The 22,143-nt window shown below is 44.9% G+C and overlaps 2 protein-coding genes across 4 annotated transcripts; both read left to right on the top strand.

The window, feature by feature from the left end:
* Window positions 1-21: 21 nt before the first annotated feature.
* TMEM231 (transmembrane protein 231) lies at window positions 22-4,934 on the top strand. The gene is made up of 7 exons (XM_048958951.1): window positions 22-446; window positions 518-687; window positions 1,523-1,651; window positions 2,856-2,999; window positions 3,282-3,363; window positions 3,497-3,607; window positions 4,449-4,934. Exons 1-7 carry the CDS (start codon window positions 305-307, stop codon window positions 4,631-4,633), a joined length of 963 nt encoding a protein of 320 aa, XP_048814908.1. The 5' UTR covers window positions 22-304; the 3' UTR covers window positions 4,634-4,934.
* On the top strand, window positions 2,887-18,725 carry LOC125699421 (carbohydrate sulfotransferase 6-like). Of its 3 annotated transcripts, none has more exons than XM_048958944.1 (2): window positions 2,887-2,999; window positions 16,678-18,725. In XM_048958944.1, the coding sequence occupies exon 2, from the start codon at window positions 16,700-16,702 to the stop codon at window positions 17,879-17,881; it is 1,182 nt and encodes a 393-aa protein (XP_048814901.1). In that variant the 5' UTR covers window positions 2,887-2,999; window positions 16,678-16,699; the 3' UTR covers window positions 17,882-18,725. The 3 variants fall into 3 exon arrangements, with proteins under 3 accessions (XP_048814901.1, XP_048814900.1, XP_048814902.1); XM_048958943.1 differs by lacking the exon at window positions 2,887-2,999 and adding an exon at window positions 5,051-8,045 and having other exon boundaries at window positions 16,678-18,723; XM_048958945.1 differs by lacking the exon at window positions 2,887-2,999 and adding an exon at window positions 15,697-16,070.
* Window positions 18,726-22,143: the final 3,418 nt, after the last annotated feature.

Genomic DNA, 22,143 nt, shown 5'->3' with positions numbered 1-22,143 from the left:
CTTCCGGCTCGCGGGCGGAGGGGCGGGGCTGCGGCGAACGGTAGGGAATCACGCGGAGGAAACGAGGCTGCGGAGCGATCCGTTCGGTGGTGCCGCTGCGATGCTGGCGTTCACGCTGTAGGTCCCGACGCCGTAGCAACTGCCCTCACTACCTTCCTGCTGCCGTCTCTGGGCGCTCCCCGCTTCGCCTCAACCGTCCTTCCCGGAACGTGCGAACCAATGTTCACCGGCTGACGCGCCCGTTCCGGCGCGTGGGGAAGCCTGGCTTCGGCCACTCAGTACTTGCCGCTGCCGTGGGCGCGGAATGGCAGGCGTGGAGCTGTTCTCGCACCCCGCGCTTCACACGCGCTACCGAGCTGGGCTCTGCTCCACCGCCGTGCTGGCGCTGCTGCTCATCGCCGTGCTCACCTACGTGCCGCCGTTGCTGGTGGCCTACAGGAGCCACGGTGAGCAACTCCCAGCCCCGCGGAGCCCTGCCCGGGGCCACGCTGAGACTTCGCGCCGTCTCTGCCCGCAGGTTTCTGGCTGAAGCAGAATGCGTACCGAGAGCAGCCGACGGTTCGGTTCCGGTACGAGGTGCTTTTCGTGGCCACCACCGGGCCTGGCCCGGGTAGCTTTCTGGCGTGGAGCACGTTCCCAGCTTTCAACCGGCTCCAGGAGGACCGACTGCGCGTCCCGCTCCTGTCGGTAGGCGGCCCGGTGTTGGGCAGGGAGTCGGGGAGCTCCGTCCTCAGTCTCGCGCTATGCGGCTTCGTTGGCCTCGGACAGGCAGCTTTCATGTTTGGCTTGCAGACGGACATTGCATATTTTCCCAAAGCTAGTTGCTGGCTTTTCTTTCCTGTTTTTTTTTTCTTGATTTTTCTTCCTTCCCCCTCCCACCCCCCCCTTCTGTAAGGATTATACTCTGAGGCTTGTGGGGGTTTGCAGGTAGCCCCCTGCTTTTGAATGCAGAAACATGCTTTTAAAGCATATAGTCTCTCCCCTGCAGCCATTGTTCCTTCTGGGATTCAGGAGTGGTAGCTATTTATCTGTGAAAGCTCTGTTATGTTTCCTCATGGTTGTGAATTGCTGAGGTACTGGGCAAGAGTGGCACAGAAGCACCGCGAGCCTTGGCTTGCTACCAGGAACTGTACGTGGTGTAAAGAAGCTACTAAGTGAGCTGCCATGGCTGGAGGCCATTAAGCATTCACATGGATGTAGCAGAAGATCCAGCATTAAGATATGGATTGCAGCATACAGGGAAGATGTTTGGAATGGCATAAGACAAAAGAGCTCTTGGAGAGTAATTTCTCTTCCTGTGGAGTGCATGGAGCATTGTGTAACAGAATTAAGGCTGCTTCTCTCTAATCTCATGTCTTTAAAATCAAGCAGCTTTTTATTATATTTCTAACTATGTTGTTTATTTGCTTTCTTTGTATGTACATGTTGCAGTTATGGAAATCTGTAGTTTAACTTTTCTTTGTATTTCTTAACAGGAAAACTCCTCTATTAAAATAAATAAAAGTCTGGTTGCTCCTTTTAGACTAGAGAAGAAGACAAAAATCAAGATGGCAAAATGGATCAGTTGCATTTTAAATTGGAGCTTCCGCTACGACCTACAGAGCATGTAGTTGGTGTTCAGCTGATTTTGATCTTTTCCTACCACCTTTATGTGAGCATTTTTTTTATTTGTTGTGACACATAAACCCAATGTAGTATTTCAGTACTAGTTATGCAAAGAATCTTTGCACATTTGAAATTTCTGAGAGATTTTAGTAACATATCTGATTATTTTTTTTTTTCTGCCGCTATCAGGTCATTCCTGGTTTCTCTGCATGGGGATTGGTTGGCTTTTTTTTTTTCTTTTTCTTTTTTTTTTTTTTTTCCAGGGAGTAGGGCTGATTTGCTTCTGTGTATTCTCTTGATCTCTAGTGTAGCATATAGAACAGAGATGTACAACAATAGATGTTGGAGTTGATGGCATCAGAAAATATTTGAGAGTCTTGCAGTACGCAGAAGTTTGTGTGCTCATAAATACTGCTGTGTCTTGACAAGCAGTTTTCTGAAGTGGAGGGTCAGGTGGCAGTTTAATACATAAAGGAAATGGATGAGACACTAGTGCAGAGAGAATTCTTGGGAAGTATGTGGAAGTAGCAATAGTACAAAGCAGTAAAATGTATTATAGAGTTCAATGAAGAGATAGGCAAGAACATTTTACTAGTAAGATTAGGTTTAGTTTATCGAACAAACTTGCTGAATGCAGATGGAAAAACTTAGCAAGAGCTGCTGTGCTGTGTTTACTCTGAATCACAGAGTAGAAGCCTTGCAGTCCTGAGTTTATGTGCTGAAGTATTAAGCCAGCAATCAATAGCATGTGAAAAGCTCCAATACTAACAGTGCTTCATTTTACGGTAAATATGCAAGTTTTCCTTCAGATTGAGTGGTTGACCAGTGCAGAGAAACAACTTTGTTTGGCCTGTAACAAAGTCTGGGAGTCCTTATCTTGCCTTGGTAACTGAGTATTTCAAAGCTTTTCTCCAGTAAAAGTGTTTAATAATCTTGCTACCTTAAGCATGTTATGGCAAGCCACTGTTTTGTTTTCTGTCATTAGTGTCAAACTGTTGGACTTCACTGAATCATCTGTGGAACTTCAGTTAACAAGATTAGTTAATTAATTAGCAGCAAAGATAGTTCATTTATAAAAGATTATGCATGTTTATTGTTAGACACTCTCTTCTTTAGAATAATGTGATAATTTGAAACATTCATGTCAGCGAAATCCTATCTATGAAGAAATTCTATAGATACAAATTGGTAGAAAACTGTGGGCGATTTCGTTTTTCCTAAATTTTCTGCTTGTGTGTTCACTGTTCCAGAGGATGTCGACATTCGTGATGCAAAGCATGGCTTTTCTTCAGTTTTTTTCTCCTGTACCGGGATCTCAGCTCTATGTGAATGGAGACCTGAAACTGAACCAGAGGCAATTACTTAACCATTGTGGGCTAGATACCAGATACAATGTGAGAACTTTTTTTTTCCTCTGTAAATTTCTCCCTTGTTATTCTCCTGTTACCGTAAATGACCCCTTAATTATTTGCACACATACATAGAGCGGACCCTGTAACTTTTTTGAGCTGTTGTTTATTTGTTACGTTAGAGGGTAGAAGATGTTCTTCTGCTGAGATATTCAGACTAATGTTTGTGATTTCCTTACAAGGCACAGTTACTTTGGCTAAGAAACTCAGTAGAATTACTTTCCTGAAGAGTGGACAAATAATGCAAATATCTCCTTGTGGTGACAGGTGTCTGTGGTCAATGGCACAAGCCCTTTTGCAAGTGACTATGATCTAAAAAACATCATTGCAGCGTATCGAGATAGAAATGGTAAGCCTGAATGTATAGCTGCTAACCGCAGGACAGCAGCAGTTACTACATTAGTAGCTGTTATTTAAGGATTTGAGTTCTCTATTAAAACTGAAAAGACCATTCACTTGGATATTTTCCTTCCCTGTTTTAGTGACGACAGTATTTTCAGATCCTAACCCCATTTGGATGACTGGAAGAGCAGCAAATACGCCATTTATCGTTAATGCCACTATTCATTACCCAGTGGAAGTTATCTTATATCCTTAGAAAACTACATTAGTGGTGAAATAACTGGATAGTATTATTTGAGCCTTCACATACAGGCCAAATGAACACTACTTTCTTTTAGGCTTGTCCCTAAATTTTTCCTTTTTCAATGAAGTGTATGCTGTATACTTGTTTGCCTATCCCTGCATGTGCATACCCTTACTGTTTTTGCTTGCAAAACCCTTTCTGTCTTTTCCTACAGGGAATGTCTGTTGCTGTTCTGCCTTACTAAAATGATATTTTAAGGCAGTTTCTTAGCAGTTCGCTCTGAACGTCCTTACTAAGTTTTGGTCTGGTTCTTCAATCCTGTAATTGTTGTAACTGCTACAGGCAAATCGTGTTACTGCATTTTTATGACCTAAAGCAAATCAGAAACCTGTATGTAGCGTAGGCTCAACAAATGATAGCCCTGCAGTGAATGAGGCAAATTTGTTGCATGTGCCAACAAAACAAAAAAGCCTTTTTTGCTCCAAAGTAATTAATTATCCTTATGTTCTTTGCTTAGTTTCTCAGACAAGAATAGGCCTGTAATTAGAAAAAAACTTAGAGCACATCCCTCACAACTTTTCTTTATCTGAATTAAGAATTACCAATACCTACTTGCTGGTGAAGTAGAGGCAACATAGGCACTTTCCACAGAGTTGTTCTGGATGTCTTCTATGATAGGCATTCTAGCTTTTCTGTGGTCAGAGGCTTTTTGAGGTTTCTGTGACTAAAGGCTTTGTACTTGTTGCCAAATTGATGTGCCTTTCCACCTCTGAATTCTTTTGTTTAGTTATTGCAGTGAGTGTATCAGAAGTGTCTTCTTTAACGCTCCTTGACTTCATGTAAATATCAGCCAGGATTTTGGGAAATGATTAAATTTGCCTGGATCCAGTATGTCAGCATTCTCCTCGTCTTTCTTTGGGTGTTTGGTAGGATTAAAATGTTTGTGTTCCAGAATCAGGTGTTTGCTACGACTCCAGTTTCACCAATTCTGCCATTGTCTCCGGTATTGTCCTACAAACAGCATCAGTCCTGAGGAAATGCCTGAAAACTTAAGAAATGTGGTTTAAAAATAAGTACCTGCTTTTTTTTCCTCTGTACATTTTCCTTTTTTTTTTTAGAAGATCAGAACCTTGTAAGTATATTCTGAGTATGTTCTGTTCTTACTACATCTTGTGAATGCTACGTCTTGTCATGAAAGGATGTCATTTTCTTTTTTTGAAGATGTGCGTGTCTCTGTATTTCTGTAGGAACTTTGGGACTGAAGTGTTTAATTTTGAACAGTTAAAGAAGAACTTGGTTTTTGGTGGGTTTTGGTTGTGTTTTTTTTTTTTTTTCTCCAACAGGATCGCACTTCAAAAAAACAAAACAACAACAAAAACCAAACCCCAAACCAGAATTCAGTGAGCTGCTTTTGAATGACCTAAATTTTGTTAAACCACAAAGACTGAAAATAATATGACAACCGTCATAATATGAGCTACTTGTACTGTGTTTTTAATCAATTCGTTATTGCGTTAGGATTCAGCTAAGGGCTACTTATATATCCACTTGTGTGTTATAAAAGGGAAAAATATATATATCATCTATGGGGGATGAGACTGACACTCTTTTTTTTTTTTTTTCCCCACGTTTCTGTAACCGTGGTTATAAGTGTCCACTGACTTTGTTATTAAATTTGTTGATGGAAAAATTAAGGCAGATTTGAGAAGCTGGGTTCTAGGTGATGGTATCTGCAAAATTTGTACAGTCATTTACTATTGGCAATATTACTGTAAGCTATTGGGAACATGAAAACACAGAAGCATAGCGTCTCACAAAGAAAACGTTAACAGACTACCAAAGAAACTTCAGAGTTCCAAAGCGAATGAATAATTATTTTCAGAATGTATATGATAATTCAGAATAGAGTAATTCCTGCTGAAAACTGGAAGACTGTTCCTCATTCTTGGAGGCAGGTGGGAAAGATGACCTAAGCCCAGAAAGAGAAAACAGGCAAATTTTTTTGTTTGTTTTCCTTTGGGGCTTATGTTTCTGAATTTGTTACTATTCAATTCTAGCAAAGCAGTTTTATGGCAGGGGGATTCTAAAACATTTCTGGGTATTATTTAATAAAATTCTCTTGAACCATGGTGTAGCTAATAAAGGTGAAAGAATAATTTGCAGAGAATTGTACAGTTTGTCTTTTGGCTGTTGCCCTCCAGAATCTTGGTAGTTAAAAAAAAAAATCTGCCCATTCCTTTTCACCTTCTCAGAATAGCCATCTTCCCTTGAGGTTTTGTTTAACTTTCTTTGAAACTTTGCAGTCTGGTTACTTCCATTTCTCTCAACCTTTATGTGCTAGATGGACTCTGTCCCAGCTTTTTCTTCAACACAAGTGCTAATGCCAACATAAGGAGGGCTGTCTTGTTTATCCAGCGCATTTTGTGTTCTTGAAACTTACACAGTTGTGAACTGTAAATTGTTCTATCTGTACTTGCAGGTAAGTATATTTCATTTGAAGTCTCCCATTTGCTCTTTGAATCTCTGAGCTCTGATAGATTATATCATATTCATAACTTGATAGCTTATGAATACAGAAAATTGACTTTGTATCAGAGTGCCCAGTATCAAAGCAGCTGTTAATTGCTTTTTAGCCTTTCCAGGCACTGAAAAGGATAAACGCTGATTCCTGGGAGCTCATTTGCTCAGTATCTGAAATTGGTATTTATAGCTGGTCTGCCATAGTCCCTGCTCTTCTCCATTACAGTTCTGCTACTGCTTATGTGGCTGCAGGAATTAGCTCTGGGAGCTTGTTATGGCAAAGATTATACCAAATGTACTCACTTTATAAGACTGATCAGTTACTGAATGAGTGTGGTATGTAGGATGCACGTGAGCAAGGACTAGAAATATCTGAAGGGACCCTAGAGCCCCATTTTAGGGGGTTGAGTTTTTTGTTCTCTCGCAGCAATGGAATTCTTAGCACTCAAAAAAGGTGAGCAGGAGTTTGCTTAAGCTAGCATCTGGAAGATGAAAGAGGATAGGGGCTGGGAGAGCTGGGGCTCCTCTGGGGAAAAGAGAAGGCTGCAAGGTGACCTGATAATGGCTTTCCAGTATCTAAAGGGAAACTACAGGAAAGAAAGAGGCTAGCAGCATCTGTGGTGACAGACCAAGGGGAAGTGGTTTTAGGCTCAGAGAGTAGATTTAGGTTAGATAAGCCTTCTACAGTAAAGGGTGGTGAGGCACTGGAACAGACTGCCCTGTAATGTGGTTGATGCCCTGTCTCTGGAGACTTCAAAGGTGCGGCTGAATCAGGCTCTGGGCAACCTGGTCTTGCTGTAGTGTTTCTGTTTGTTGCAGGGGTGTTAGACTAGCAGGCCATTAGAGGTCCCTTCCAGCTCTGAGGATTGTATGATGATGACAGGACAACAGCGCTAATGGGAGATCCTTTACTATTCTATCCTGTTATAGTCTTCCTTATTAAGTTGTGATAAGTAAGACTTATGAGAGTAACAGTATATGAGATTAGAAATGATGAATAGGTCTGGTTCAGGAAATAGAGAAAACATTCTTCATGTTTTTCTTCAGGACAGACCTGGGGGGAAAAAAAGTGCAAAACAGAACTTAGGAGAACCATGTAAATAAAAGAAACAGATGGCCTGGCTGTAAGGGAGCTTTAAGAAAAAGTGTTTCTTAGAAGGCTACCTCTAAAGATTCTTCCTTTATCTTGCTTAACAACAGTAAATAAAAACACCGCTGCAAATCAACACCAGTAGTTCTGTGTAGCAGAACTGTGTATATAGTTGCCAGAGAGCAATCTAAGCCCTGCTCAGTGATGAGGCCCCAGAGGCGTGCAAAAATGAGTTGGATGTTAGGAAGTGTCTTAGGAAGTGTTATTAGAAAAGTGAAGTTGTGGGTTAAAATTTTTGCACGTGAACCAAAGTGGAAATGTAGACATTTGGGTTCCCAAGTATGTAAGAGAATATATTAGGAGGTTTTTTTGGTTTTTAGGAGGTGATATGTTGGGGGGAGTGAAAGCAAACAAAATGCCTCTAGGTCTGTTTAACCAGCCAAGCAGCCTTTTCGTGGCAGCGACCTTGCGGTTCTCTCCTGGCTGCCTTGTCAGCAGCAGGCGAGGGGCACCGCGCCCGAGGCACAGAGGCCCCGGGTTGGCGGCGTCGCAGCAGAAAGCTGCAGGAGGATCGCAGGGCCCTTCCTTGCCGTTGCGTCTGAGCCGCGGGCTGCGGGGAGGCCTCGGCCCCCCCAGTCGGTACCGCGCGGGGCGGGGCGGGCTGCCGGCCTGCCCCCGCCGGGCTGCTCCTCTGCCGGGGATGCTCCGGAGTCGGGGTGGATCGGCCCCTTCCCGGGCTCCTCCCGCTGCCGCGGCACCTCGGCCACGTCTGAAAGCGGCTCATTGTCTCCGCAGGGAGCTCAAATCCGCGGCGGTGCCGGGAGGCGGCGGGCAGGTACGTCCAAGCGGACGGGGGTCCGCGCCGCAGTTGGCGAGCTGCGCGTGCTTCCGCCTCCGTAGGACGGGGCTCTTTGTCGCTATCCGGCGGCACCTCCTTCCTGAGCGACCCGGGTGGTGGGTTTTTAAGGCGGCTCGTGCTGTGAATTAGCAGTGCTGGGCCCGGCCCTGTTCCCGCCTCGGGCGCGGTGCTGCTGCCGAGCGGTACCGGCGGTGCTGTGACCGTGGTGGTTTGTCGGTTTATTTATTTTTCTTAATCTGGAGAACGTGGCTGATTGAGCTGAGGGGATTAAACGGTGAAGTCAGGTGCTGTGGAGCGCGTTTTCTGTCGTTCTAGTAGATCCCTTCCCATTTTTCTAACGTGTCAAGCCTCTGTTTCTAGGTGAAAATAACATAGAGCCAAATAGTTTGTCGTTCCTTCTTAGATTTAGTGGTACTTTCACGGGGCACTGCGCAGCGCAGCTTAGCCTGCACGTCCTCAGGCTGACTTTTAGGATGCTATTGTTAACAGCGTCTGCAAAGTCTGAACGAGGTGAAATGCACTTGGTCACCACAAGTGTCTCCGTGATCCCAGTTCTGTCATCCTTGAAAACAGTTAATATTCTCAACAAGGATTTCAAGAAATGACGTCTGCTCAGCTGCAGCTTTGGTTGGGAACGACTATTTCTGAGTAAAATACTAGTGGCAGAAGACACTATATTATCTTCTGCAACACTGCATGGGGAAATAGATTTTGTAGGTCTTGACGTAGTCTTTTGTTCATCAAACTATCTAATTTCAAACTGTTTTGGCTGAAAAACAAACAAAAACAAAAGATTAAACCTCAATACCTTTTTAAAAATCGTTATTATTAATATAATGTTATGGTCATACCATGAAAACCATGGTATGTTTCATTATACTATGGAGTATTTAAACTTAAACTTCATCATTACCTGGAAGGAACTCCTGCAGTCTGATTTTCTACTAGACTGTAAAAGAAATGATGTCAGATTTCAAAATGTCTGATTATAGTACACTTATTGTGCTTTACTGTTTCTGCTGTTCTACTTTCACTGTTACGTTAAAATAATTAAGCAGGCAACCCTTTCAACTATTTAGCGAAACTATTGGAAAGGTACCAGTGGTTATAGAAGACATCCTCTAAGCTAATCCACACTCCACCCCCCCACCCCCTCCAGCCAATCCTCGTATTGTTGGCAATGCAATAAGCTTTTGCCCTGTGAAGATGCACCATTTCTAGTTTGGGAAGACCACTGGAAAGTGACATTGTGTCAGTAGCGTGATTTATGGCAAGAATTACTGCAATATTGTGTCCTTTTCTTGGATCTGCTTTGTAATGTTCCTGTGTTTTTTCACTGTTTCGAGTGGAAAATTTGTTTCTAATGTCAGCTGATGGAAGCCATTCTGGTGGTGTGTTTCTTATACACAGTGATGCGATGTCTTACATCTGAAGTATGTAGTGAGTAAACCTGCATAAAATACAGGCTCTCTGGTGAACTTTGCTGTGCTTATCAAACCATGCACAAGCATTTTCCTATTAATTCTATAAAATGCATGTTGGCATTTACTAGTATAATCTTTTCTGCAGTCAGTACTGAAGTATGCCTTGGTGAATTGTGAGGACATAAATTATACTTATATTCAACTCTAATGATTGGTCTGTAAGTCAGCACTTAAAGTATGATGAGCATATAGGATGAAATAATTTTCAGCTAATGAAAGCCTAAGTGTATAATAAAGTGAGTATTCATTTCTCAGTGGATGAAATCCATTCTGAAAGTCTTTTAATGGTATGTTTTTGCATTTTGTGGAAGCTAAAGTAATGTATTTGTAATGCATAAAGACTTCAGCTTAAAAATGCTTCATAAATATAAACTATTTTAAAAGAAAGTATGCTGAAAATTTTCTTAGACATAATATGACTGGATAAGACTTCGGCAAAAACAGTTGAGATTCAGTTGCTCAGAACTGCTTTTGGAGAAGAAGGTACTTGTAATTTTTCATTCAGTTATTTCCAGTTCTTTGATTTATTCTAGCCCAATTTTTCAGTCTTTCTGCAACAGATTCAGACCTGTTTGTTCTGACAGTCTTCCAAGCCAGTCTTTTGCCTCAAGCTTAGTGCACTGCTCTTTCTGTCTTTATAGTAATTTTAGTAAAATATAACAGTAGGATCTGTTTTGTTTGTTTTTTAATCTAAAATTAATTTTTATTAATATATTAAGTCTCTTAGGGTTAAATTCTGTAGTGAAAGGAAGTTCACTCAGTAATTATCCTGCTCTCAGACTTCCATAGATTCATTTTCTTGATTACAACATAACTTGTCTTATGCTACAAATAAATACATGTCCCTAAAAGCACAGGCTGAACAAACCTCCTTGGCTCAAATTATTTCATCCCTACTCCATTTTTATATTGTGTTACATCTGAAAAGTGCCCTGTTTAGATAGCAAGCTTATTGAGATGAGTACTGCTGATTTATTTATGTATTTATTACCCTTCTGATTAAAACTGGGTGGCTTTCTGCACTGGGTCTGGTCTTTCGGTGAATGATGGCAGATGCTACTGGCTCTGCAGCTCAGAATTCTATCAGAGCTGGCTTAAATGATGAGGAAAATCATCTCTTTGCTATCTAATTTGTATAATTAGTTTAGTTTGCAAAATACATAGAAATAGGCATTCTAGAGCATACTATGGGTTTACCTAGTCCAGTATCCTGCTTCTAGTAGTAGCCATTAACAGACAAACCTGATGAGTGAGCTTAACTCTAGACTGTGACCTGACTGCAGCTGTGTGTGCAGATGCTTTTCAGACCATGTTCTGAGCAGTTGCATCAGCTCGTGAAAAGATAATTCTGTACTGGGAATTTGTTAGAATTAGAATTTGGATTATTCTATTTTCCAGAGCTTTCTCCAAGGAAGTACTGTAGTAAAAAAGTCATAGTTTCCCCAAAATCTGAGAACGTTGTAACTATTATTAAAATAATTAATGCTTAGCAGCATCCATGTGTATGAAAGCATATATCGTGGTACCAAATATTGTGATACCTCAAGTTTTTCGGAGATGTAAAAGGTGATTTGGCCAATGAGATGGCAGCTGAATGGTCAGTAACGGTAGGAAATCTGGCTGCTCTGGTGCCTTTTCTGTTTCCACCCTTTGTTTGTTTATTTATTTATTTATTGCATTCAAGAAGCCTGCTCTAGTAAGGCTGGTGCAACCCCAGGGAAGTGCGGCTGTGAAGCAAAGAAGGGAGAAAAGAAGCAGGAACAAGCTCCTTTGCTCTCCCAAGGGGAGTGTGGGTTTGGCAGGTTGCAGTGCTGAGCTGCAGGTAGAGGAAGAGAGGGCAGGCAAATAGAGAGGCAGCACAGAACAAGGCACAGGCCAGTTTTTCACCTGTTAGCTGACCATGTTTAAGCACGTTGTCCTTCCGTTTTTAAAGGAAGAGCTTGCCTAGTAGCACCCTCTGGTGAGTCCTGCAGGGAAATAAACAGGATCAGAAGGAGCACCCTGTAATACAAGCTCCTGTCCCTTGTGATTAAGGTTATGATATCATGTAATCTACTTAGTAGGTTTATAAATATTCAGAGTTTTATGGGAGGGTGATCCTTCAAGGTATTCAGCAGCTTTTTGCATTTGTGAGAAGTTGTGAAAGATCTTAGTATGTTATCAAGGTGTACACTGGAGCAGTGTAAGCTTAATACAGGGTTAAAGAACTGTAAAACTGGAGGACGTTATTGCAAATATAAAAGAATATTTATATGTAAATAGAATTGTGCATGCTTAGTTTGAGAAATTTAGAAATAAAAGACAGTGTTATTGAGAAATTCTTGAACGGAATGCGTGTGTGATCTCATGCACTGAAACACCCCGGGCAACATTGTCATAGATGCTGCATTTTGTTGTGTAATTATTCATTTATTTTTGCAGTCCGCATGTGTGTACATTGCTCAGAAACTTCCCAACTTTCACAAAAGGATAGAAGACTAATCTTAAACACTGAAAATGTGTATTTATTCAGTGCTTTACTTATATATCAGGCTTCCATGTTGTTGCGTTTAGTAGCAAAATTGTGTTCATTTAAAATAGTGTTTATATCCTGATGAGATATTTTATGATGTCATCACTAGCTGGATAGATGTGGGGAGAGCAGTGGGTGTTGTGTGCCTTGACTTTAGCAAAGCATTTGACACGTCTCCTGCCACATCCTCATTATGAAACTTAGTGTGGGATAGGTGAGTGGACAGAGAGGTGGATTGACAACTGGCTGACTGGCAGAGTCAGAGGGTTGTCATCAGTGGTGCCGAGACTGGTCAGAGGCCTGTAAGTAGTGGTGTTTTCAGGGGTTGGTGCTGGGTCCCATCTAGTTCAACATCTTCATCAATGACCTGGATGAAAGGATAGAGTCCATCCTCAGCAAGTTTGCTGATGATACAGTGCTGAGAGGAAGGTTTTGTTATCATTCGTTGAGACCTGGACAGACTTGAGAGTTGGGCAGGGAGGAACCTGATGAGGTTCAACAAGAGCAAGTGTAGAATCTTGCACCACGTAACTGCATGCATTGCTACAGGTTAGGCGATGACCTGATGGAGAAGGACCTGAGGGTCTTGGTGGGCAACAGGTCGGCCACAAGCCAGCAGTGTGCCCTTGTGGCCAAGAAGGCCAATGTTATCCTGGGGCGCATTAAAAAGAGTGTGGCCAGCAGGTCGAGGGAGGTGATCCTCCTCCTCTACTCTGCCCTGATGAGGCCACATTTAGATTACTGTGTCCAGTTCTGGGTGCCCCAGGTCAAAAAAAACTGGGATGTCTTAGATGGAGTCCAGCAGAGGGCCATAAAGGTGATAAAGGGCCTGCAGCATCTCCTATATGAGGAAGGACTGAGTAACCTGAGTCTGTTCAGCGTGTGGAAAAGAAGATGCAGAGGGGACCTGATAAACATTTATAAATCTCTAAAGGGAGGTGGGAGGCAAATGGATGAGGCTGGGCTCTTCTCAATGGTGCATTGCTATAGGACAAGGAGTAACAGCCTAAAAAAGTTCTGTACTAATTTGCAAAAGAAATTCTTTACAGAAACGATGACGGAGCACTGGAACAGGTTGCCCAGAGAGGCTCTGGAGTCTACTTCTAGGTAGATATTCAAGACCCATCTGGTCACCTACCTATGCAATTCATTGTATGCAACCTGCTTTAGCAGGGGGTTGGGCTAAACGATCTCTTGAGGTCCCTTTCACCCCCTGTGATTGTTGTCATACTGTAAAGAGCTGATAACTGCCTATTTCTACCATTTCATTCACTTAACCTTTCTTTTCAGCTTTCTCTACTAGCACAAAAAAACATTTATTATGTCAAATAGGTTTATATTTGTATTTACTAATCTACATGATTTGCTTTCAACAGAGTCCAGAGAGGGTTAATGTAGGTACCTATTGCTGCAATAAGAAAAAAATTAAGTGCAGTTGAATAGTAAATGCTTATATATAAAATGCTCAGTGTGATCTTCACACATAAGGATCTTATTTCCTTTAAATTCAGACTACTAACATACAGTCACAGAATGGTTTGGGTTGGAAGGGACCTTTAATATCATCTAATTCCAACCCCCTGCTGTAGGCAGGGACACCTCCCTCTGGACCAGGTTGCTCACAGCCCCATCCAGGCTGGCCTTGAGTGCTTCCAGGGAGGCACATCCTCAACCTGTTCCAGTGTTTCACTACCTTCACAGTCAAAAATTTCTTCCCAGTATCTAGTCTAAATCTACCCTCTTAGAGTTTATAACCATTTCCCCTCATCCTGTCACTACTTGCCTCATAAAAAATCCCTCCCCAGCTTTCCTTTAGGTACTGGAAGTCTGCTGTAAAGTCTCCTCAGAGCCTTCTCTTCCCCGCGCTCTTCTCTTAGCCTGTCCTCATAGGGGAGGTGCTCCAGCCCTCTGATCATCTTTGTGGCCCTCCTCTGGACCTGCTCCATGTCCTTGTGTTGGGGGCTCTGGAACTGGATGCAGTATTCCAGATGGGGTCTTATAAGAGCTGAGTAGAGGGATGGAATCACCTCCCTCAACCTGTTGGTCACACTTTTCTTGTTGCAACCTAGGATGTGGTTGGCCTTCTGGGCTGCAAGAGCACACTGCTGGCTCACACTGAATCTTTCATCAACTGACACTCCCAAATCCTTCTCCTCGGAGCTGCTCTCCAGCCATTCTCTGCCCAATCTGTATCTGTGCTTGAAAGTGCTCCAACCCAGATGCAGAACTTTGCACTTGGCCTTGTTGAACTTCATGAGGTTGGCATGCTCCCCCCTTCTCCCCCCCCCAGCCTGTCAAGGTCCCTCTGGATGACATCCCTTCCCTCTAGCTGCACCACTAAGCTTTGGTGTTGTCTGCATTCTGACTGCTTTCAAGTGAAATCTGCAAAAGTAAGAGCATAAAGGGTTAAGTCCAAAAATCTCTAGTGAAAGGTTGTAAGGAATGCTTAACTCGTAAGTTGGTAGTTCCTTAAATCCCATCTCCATGTAGTCACTCACAGGGCACTGTATCACAGAATCACAGAATTGTAGGGGTTGGAAGGGACCTCTAGAGATCATCGAGACCAACCTCCCTGCCAAAGCAGGTTCCCTAAACCAGGTCGCACAGGTAGGCGTCCAGGTGAGACTTGAACATCTCCAGAGAAGGAGACTCCACCACCCCCCTGGGCAGCCTGTTCCAGTGCTCCATCACCTCACCTAAAGAAGTTCTTGTGCACATTCGTGCGAAACTTCTTATGCTGCATCTTGTGTCCGTCTCCCCTTGTCCTGTCTCCACGTACCACTGAAAAGAGCCTGGCCTCACCACTATGGCCACCACACCTCAGATATTTATAAACCTGGATCAGGTTCTCTCTCAGTCTTCTCAAGGCTGAACAGACCCAGTTCACTCAACCTTTCCTCATAGCAGAGATGCTCCAGGCTCCTCACCATCTTTGTGGCCCTCCGCTGGACTCTTTCCAAGAGATCCCTGTCTTTTTTGTACTGGGGAGCCCAGGACTGGACGCAGTGCTCCAGATGAGGCCTTACCAGGGCAGAGCAGAGGGGGAGGATCACCTCCTCAACCTGCTGGCCACGCTCTTTTTAATGCACCCCAGGATGCCATTGGCCTTTTGGCCACAAGGGCACACTGCTGGCTCATGGCTGACCTGTTGTCCACCAGGACACCCAGGTCCCTCTCTGCAGAGCTCCTCTCCAGCAGCTCATCCCCCATCCTGTACTGGTGCATGCAATTATTCTTCCTAGATGTAAGACTTGCTTTTGTTGAACCTCATCCGGTCTTTTTCTGCCCAGCTCTCCAGCCTATCCAGGTCTCGCTGAATGGCAGCACAGCCTTCAGGCGTGTCAGCCAATCCTCCCAACTTCGTATCATCAGCAAACTTACTGAGGGTGGCCACCATCCCCTCATCGAGGTCATTGATGAAGATGTTGAACAAGACTGGACCCAGCACCGACCCCTGAGGAACACCACTGGTTATAGGCCTCCAACCGGACTCTGCACCGCCAATGACGAGCCTCTGCGCTCTGCCAGTCAGCCAGTTCTCAACCCACCTCACCGTCCACTCATCTATCCCACACTTCCTCAGCTTTGTTATAAGGATGTCGTGGGAGACAGTATCAAATGCCTTTCTAAAATCAAGGTAGACTACATCCACTGCTCTTCCCCCATCCACCCAGCATGTGACAACATCATAGAAGGCCACCACACTGGTTGAGCACAACCTCTCTTTGGTGAACCCGTGCTGACTACTCCTGATCACCTCCTTTTCTCCCAGTTGTCTGGAGATGGCATCCAGCACAGCTGTTCCATCACCTTTCCAGGGACAGAGGTGAGGCTGACAGGCCTGTAATTACCTGGGTCTTCCTTCTTGTCCTTTTTGAAGGCCAGAGTGACGTTGGCTCTCCTCCAGTCTTCAGAGACCTCACCCATTATCCAAGACCTCTCAAGGATGGTGGAGAGAGGTTCGGCAGTGACCTCCGCCAGCTCCCTCAGCACACTGTAGCCCAAGTGCGTGCATCAACTGCTTGTTCCATATAACATTTATGGCCAGAAGCTGCTTCAAATTGCAAGCTTTCACCCTTCTGTAGTTTTGCAAAATGGAGAGTTGTGCTTAACGATCAGCTGGTGCAGCAGCCTACTGTCACCACAGGGTGCAGTGCTCAGTCATTGATAAGGTAGTTTTGATTTCATTAGCCACAGTTGTTAATGTTGCCGCTTACTCCTTTCAAAGGATGGAAACCCTTGTAATTTTAGACAAAGACTGAAATACATTGGAGTGATTAGGATTTTTTTTTTCCATTGGCAGTATTTGCCAGATTCCAAGTAGAGAGCATTCTGTATTTTGAGCAGTTGAGCAGCTTCAAGATTTCTTTCAGCATGAAGCTTTTGCTCCAAATTTATTTCTACTGTGATCTTGCTGTAATGCATTTATTTATTTGTTTCCAACACCTGTCCATCCACAGATGCTCTTCTCCCTGAATGATGGAACCAAGGAGTGCCAAATACATATGCGTATTTAAAGAAGGGTCTTACTAATGCTAGAGTTTGTACTGTGTGTTATTGTTATTATGCCATAGTATCAACTGCTCACTGTTGTTTTCCCTCTCTTTTTCAGCTTTTTTAATTGCCTAGTGAGAATGGCAAGGATTCGGATTTCTAGCACAATCATTACGCTTCTTGTTATGGTCCAGACTGGATTCCTACTCTTCATGTATGCTCGCTACAATAGCTTCACTCCTCATTCAGAAGAGAAATCGTCTCAAGTCCACATCCTCATCCTCTCCTCTTGGAGGTCGGGATCTTCTTTTGTCGGCCAGCTTTTCAGCCAGCACCCCAGTGTCTTCTACCTGATGGAGCCTGCATGGCATGTATGGGTTACAATGTACCAGAACAGCGCCAAAGTCTTGCACATGGCGGTGCGGGACCTGGTCAGGTCAGTCTTTCTCTGCGATATGTCTGTTTTTGATGCCTATATGCCTTGGAAAAGAAACTTATCTGACCTTTTCCAGTGGGCAGTGAGTCGGGCTCTGTGTTCAGCTCCCGCTTGTGACTCCTTTCAGCGTACTGACATAACCAGTGAAATGGCATGCAAAACTCTTTGTGGACGGTACCCATTCAGCAAGGTGGAAGAAGCCTGTAAAACTTACAGCCATGTTGTCATCAAGGAGGTTCGCTTCTTTGACCTGAAGGTCCTCTACCCACTTCTCACCGATCCATCCCTGAACCTCAAAATAATCCACTTGGTCCGTGACCCAAGGGCAGTTGTAAAGTCACGAGAACAATCAGTCAAAGCATTAGCCCGTGACAATGGAATTGTTCTGAGTACCAATGGCACTAAAGTGGAAGACAGCAAATATAAAGTAATGCAAGAGATTTGTAGAAGTCACGTTCAGATTTATGAAACAGCAACTCTAAAACCACCTAGCTTCCTTAAAGATCGCTATCTAATGATTCGTTTTGAAGATCTGGTGAGAGACCCATTGTCAGAAATTTCAGAAATGTATAAATTTGCAGATCTTAGTTTGACCCCCACACTTAAAAGTTGGGTCTATAACATCACACATGGACAGGGATCAGGAAAAAAAAAAGAAGCCTTCAAAATCACATCTCGAGATGCAGTTAATGTTTCCCAGGCCTGGAGAAATGTTCTTTCATTCCAGAAAATTAAAAAAATACAGGACGTTTGCAAAGGCGCTATAAACATGCTGGGCTATCAGCTAGTGGATTCAGAAAAAGAACAAAGAGATCTGTCACTGGATTTAGTGTTGCCAAGAAGACAAAATCAATTCAGTTGGTCATCGTTCAACCCAAAGAACTAAGCCATTACTTTGAGAGATTAGGGAGGGGAAAAAGGGAGAGTGTATCTATCTGTTTTGCAGTGTATAGGTAGTTTGAAAATCCTTGGCTAATGACTTTAATTATCTTCCTGCCTGCTGGTTCACAAAGTAAAGCTTTTTTTTTTTTCCCCCAAGCTTCTTACACCACAAAACAAATAAACAAAAAAAAAAATTGTGAAAAATTCAGCAAGATACTTGTGAGATTGTAAATTTGCAACTGTTTGTGCTTTTTTGAGTGTTGTTTTTAAAATATAAATTCTTTCGATAAAAGACATCTTTGTTCATTGATAATAGTTTTGTTCCAGTTTCATACTTAAAATATTCATTGTTTTTGATTCATATAAAGGGATCAAAATACAAACTAATTTGCCTTTTTTTTTTTCCCCCTAAGAAATACTTGTCTTTTTTTCTTTTGCTTTAAAATTGTTATGCAGTTGTGTATTTTTTTAGGCTTCTTTAAATTTCAACAGCTGGAATAACTGCAGTGGTTCTGTTGTAAAAGGCTCAAGGTTATCTTATTGATAGTTTTCTTAGAGTTTTGCAGTGGCAGATTTTGCAATCAAATAGTTAAACAGAGATGTTGGCAAAGTGCAAAAAGCTTAGGATGCAAAAAACAAGGCGAGAAATCTTTGTTGGAGTTGCTGTGGAAATAGCATGTTAATGCTGTCCCAATTGTGTTTCAGTATTGCAACACAGTAGGCACATGTTTGATTCCTGTGAGAAACACTCGAAGTCAAAAATTTCAGTTGGGCAAGGATCTTAGCGATAGCGATAGTGACAGATTATTCACTATTACAGTAACGGCCGCACGCCACCTATTGGCAACGGTGCGATTGAGCACCGGTCAGCGAAATTCATTCCGTTCGGTGCCCTAATTCGACGCGGGGAAATCTCTCCTGGCGCTCGCTCGTTGGTTGAGCGTCTTAGACTTACAATTTCCCGACACTGTTGCTATGATACAGTTCTATATAAGGTTTGTTACCAGTCTGTTTCTTTGGTATGTTTTGTACTCTCCCATGGAAATAGGAGGGCAATACAAGTTTCTTAAAGAGCCCAGGCTAAAAGGGCAGGGTGGAGGAACAGAGTTGGGATCAGTTTTTTCCTCTCAAATACCAGAGCTGAATCGTACTCCCAAAGGAAAAAGGAGGGGGGAGGACAGCTGTGGAGGTGGAGAGCAGTGGAGCTGGGGAGCAGTTGGCACGAAGCCTCAGGGCGGATGGGCCGCGTCCGTTGAAGGGTCGCTGCACGGGAGGGTCGTGCGGAGCTTAGCTTTGCGACAACGGCGCCGCGACCGAGCTCTAACCGCTGGGATGAGGATCGTGCGGGCTGTAGGCGGGGCGGGAGAAAGACCGCGTACCACTAGCACGACGGCAAAACCGAGGGGATTACCGAGGGTACCCTGAGCCGCGGCCCCGTCTCGGGTACCCCACGACTCCGCGGGGTGGCAGCAGCACGGCGGTGGGAGGAGTGCGGTCCGGTCGGGGTCGGGCCGCGATCGGCAGCTCCCGGTGGGAGAGGCGGGCGGGGGTCGCGCCCTGTGAGCGTTCCCGCTGAAGGAGGCTCTGCGAGGTGCCGCTTTCGGGCTTTTTTAAAGGAGAACGAGCGCGGCGAGGTGTGGCATTTCCCGCGGCGGCGCCAGGAGGAGCCGCGGCTCCCTGCTGGTGTTCGGCGGCGTTCCGCGCGGTCCTCGCTCCGCTCTTCACCACGTACACCGAGAGCACGTGCGCGGTGCCCGGGAGCTGTGCGGTGGCGGCGGCCTAGGATGCTTTCCTGTGGTGGTGGCAACGAGTGACCGAGTGACCGGGACCATCACCGCGGTGCCACGAATCTGGTCCATCAGCAGCGGCAGCCCCAGGGGGTTCTCGTGGCCGCCCGGAGGCGGCAGAACGGGGGCGCGGCCGCAGAACGCAGCCGGCTGGAAGCGGGCGGGGAGCCGTGCCGGGGCCTCTGCTGTCACCCGATGCCGTCTCTGGTGCCCGGAGACCAGGTTTGCAGTGGCATACGTGCCTCGGAGTACTGGAGGGGGACCTGCGAGGACATAGGCAAATGACCGCTTCGCAGGTTCCTGGTTAGCTAGAGTCAGGGCAACCCCAGGGAATCGCCAAAAGAGCTAGCAGGAGGGAAGACCAGAGGAGGATTGTAGAGCCTCCTCCCATGAGTCACAGCCTGAAGCACTGATTGAGCAGCTGGGGAAAAGACCCGGTCAGCCCTGGGAGCACAGGTGAAGGCAGTTCAGCCGTGGGGCCAGAAGGGACGGAGCCTGGCTGCAGCTCTTAGACCTCATTTAAGGGCTGACTGCCACGGGGGAAGGGGCTCTGGTTGGAGATGCCTCCTTGGCGAAGCTTTCCCCTGTGAACCTGCAATCCTCTGATAAGGTGAGCAATCTTCCTTGCTTCCTTTATGGTGCCTTTCTATTGAACTGGTCCTTCTGTCATCACTTCTCTGTTGCAATGCATTTCCTATTGCATTGATCTGTCCAGTTGCTACACCTAGTAATTATAGGAGCTAGGTGTATACACACTTCGTCAGAACTTTCCTGGAGCTTCTCCTATTGTGTCTCCCTCAGGACCTTTACTGAAGCAGGAACTGTCAGAGAGAAATCCAGGAAAGAGCAGTGTTTCTAGAAAATCATGTTGAAGAAAGGCTACTAGCCTCACACAGGTTAGGGAAAACTGCTGATAATAGTTGTGTGTTCTCTCTCTTCCAGGGGTGGGGCTGCAGGCTAAGGTATCTCTTCATCTATGTGGATGTCACTGGCAACATCTGGCTTAGATTTGTACGTCTTTTGTCTCACTCTGTGGGAAAGAGAAGAAGGAGGAATCCTGTCACTTTTGGCAGGAACTACTGTGGTTGAAGGTGAAAAGACCGAGAAGAAGTAAAGCAGGTGAGGTCTGAAATGAAGCTGCTGGAAGATTTTTCTAGCTGCAGACAAGGTGAATCCTATCCTTGTGAGTGAGGAAAGGTACCTCTAAGCAGTCATCAGTTGTCCAGGTCACCAGCATGTACCAGAAGGGAACAGAACCAGGTCCTAAACTGGCCAAAGGGATATTCCATACCATGTGGCATCATGCTGAGCAATAAAACTGGGGGAGTTGGCCAAGGGGAGAGACTACTGCTTGGGGACTGTCTGGGCATCAGTCAGGAGGTAATGTGTATCACTTGCTTTGTATAGCCTTTTACTGTTGTTTTTATTTTTTCTTCCCTTGCTGTCTTATAAAACTGTTCTAAACTCGCAAGTGCTGCTTTTTTTTTTTTTTTCTTTCTAATTCTCTCCCCCAGCCCACTGAAGAGGAAGGGGAAGTGAGTAGGGATACAGACAGTGGTGTCGAGTGCACCCTCAGCAAGTTTGTAAACAGCACCAAGTTGGGTGGTGCAGTTGATACATTGGAGGGAAGGAAAACCATCCAGAGGGATCTGGACAGCCTGGAGAAGTGGGCCCTTGTGAACCTAACTGGATTCAGTAAGGCCAAGTGCAGGGTGCTGCTGTTGGGCCGGGGCAATCCCAGGTATTTATACACACTGGATGAAAACCCCATGAGAGCAGCCCCTGTGGAGAAGGACTTGGGGTGCTGATGAATGAGAAGCTGGACGTGAGCCACAGGTGTGTGCTTGAAGCCTGGAAGGATGACTGTTCTGGGCTGCATAAAAAAAGGGGTGGCCAGCAGGGAGAGGGAGGTGATTGTCCCTCTCTACTCAGCTCTTTTGGGCCCCATCTTCAGTACTGCATCCAGGCCTGGGACTCCCAGCGCAAGAAAGAGGCAGAGCTCTTGGAATAAGACCAAAGGAAGACCACTAAGATTCAGAGGGCTGGAGCACCTCTGCTGTGAAGAAAGGGAACTGGGCTTGTTTAGCTTGGAGAAAAGAAGGCTGCGGGGAGACCTCATTGTGGACTTCCAGTACTTGAAGGGAGTGAATAAACAGGAGGGGGAACGGCTGTTTATGAGGATGATAGGGCAAGGGGGTATGGTCAAACTGAGACAGGAAAGTTTAGGTTAGATTTTAGGAGGATGTTTTTCCCTCAGAGGGTGGTGAGGCACTGGCACAGGTTGCCCAAGGAGGCTGTGGATGCCCCATCCCTGCAGGCATTCAAGACCAGGCTGGATGTGGCTCTGGGCAGCCTGGGCTGCTGGTTGGTGAGCTGCACACAGCAGGGGGATTGAAGCTAGATGAGCATTGTGGTCCTTTTCAACCCAGGCTATTCTATGATGACTCTATATCTGAGTAGGAGTCCCTTTCTTTTCTCA

Source organism: Lagopus muta, chromosome 12 (assembly GCF_023343835.1).
Source record: "Lagopus muta isolate bLagMut1 chromosome 12, bLagMut1 primary, whole genome shotgun sequence".
NCBI lineage: Eukaryota > Metazoa > Chordata > Aves > Galliformes > Phasianidae > Lagopus > Lagopus muta.
Note: the sequence above shows the minus strand (reverse complement) of the source record. Positions and strands in the feature narration are given on the sequence as shown.

Coding starts and splice junctions, on each gene's coding strand:
- LOC125699421 (XM_048958944.1), top strand. CDS start 16,700: ATGGCAAGGATTCGGATTTCTAGCACAATCATTACGCTTCTTGTTATG.
- TMEM231 (XM_048958951.1), top strand. CDS start 305: ATGGCAGGCGTGGAGCTGTTCTCGCACCCCGCGCTTCACACGCGCTAC. Junction 688..1,522: donor TGCGCGTCCCGCTCCTGTCG/GTAGGCGGCCCG, acceptor TGCTCCTTTTAG/ACTAGAGAAGAAGACAAAAA. Junction 3,608..4,448: donor AGTGGAAGTTATCTTATATC/CTTAGAAAACTA, acceptor CATGTAAATATC/AGCCAGGATTTTGGGAAATG.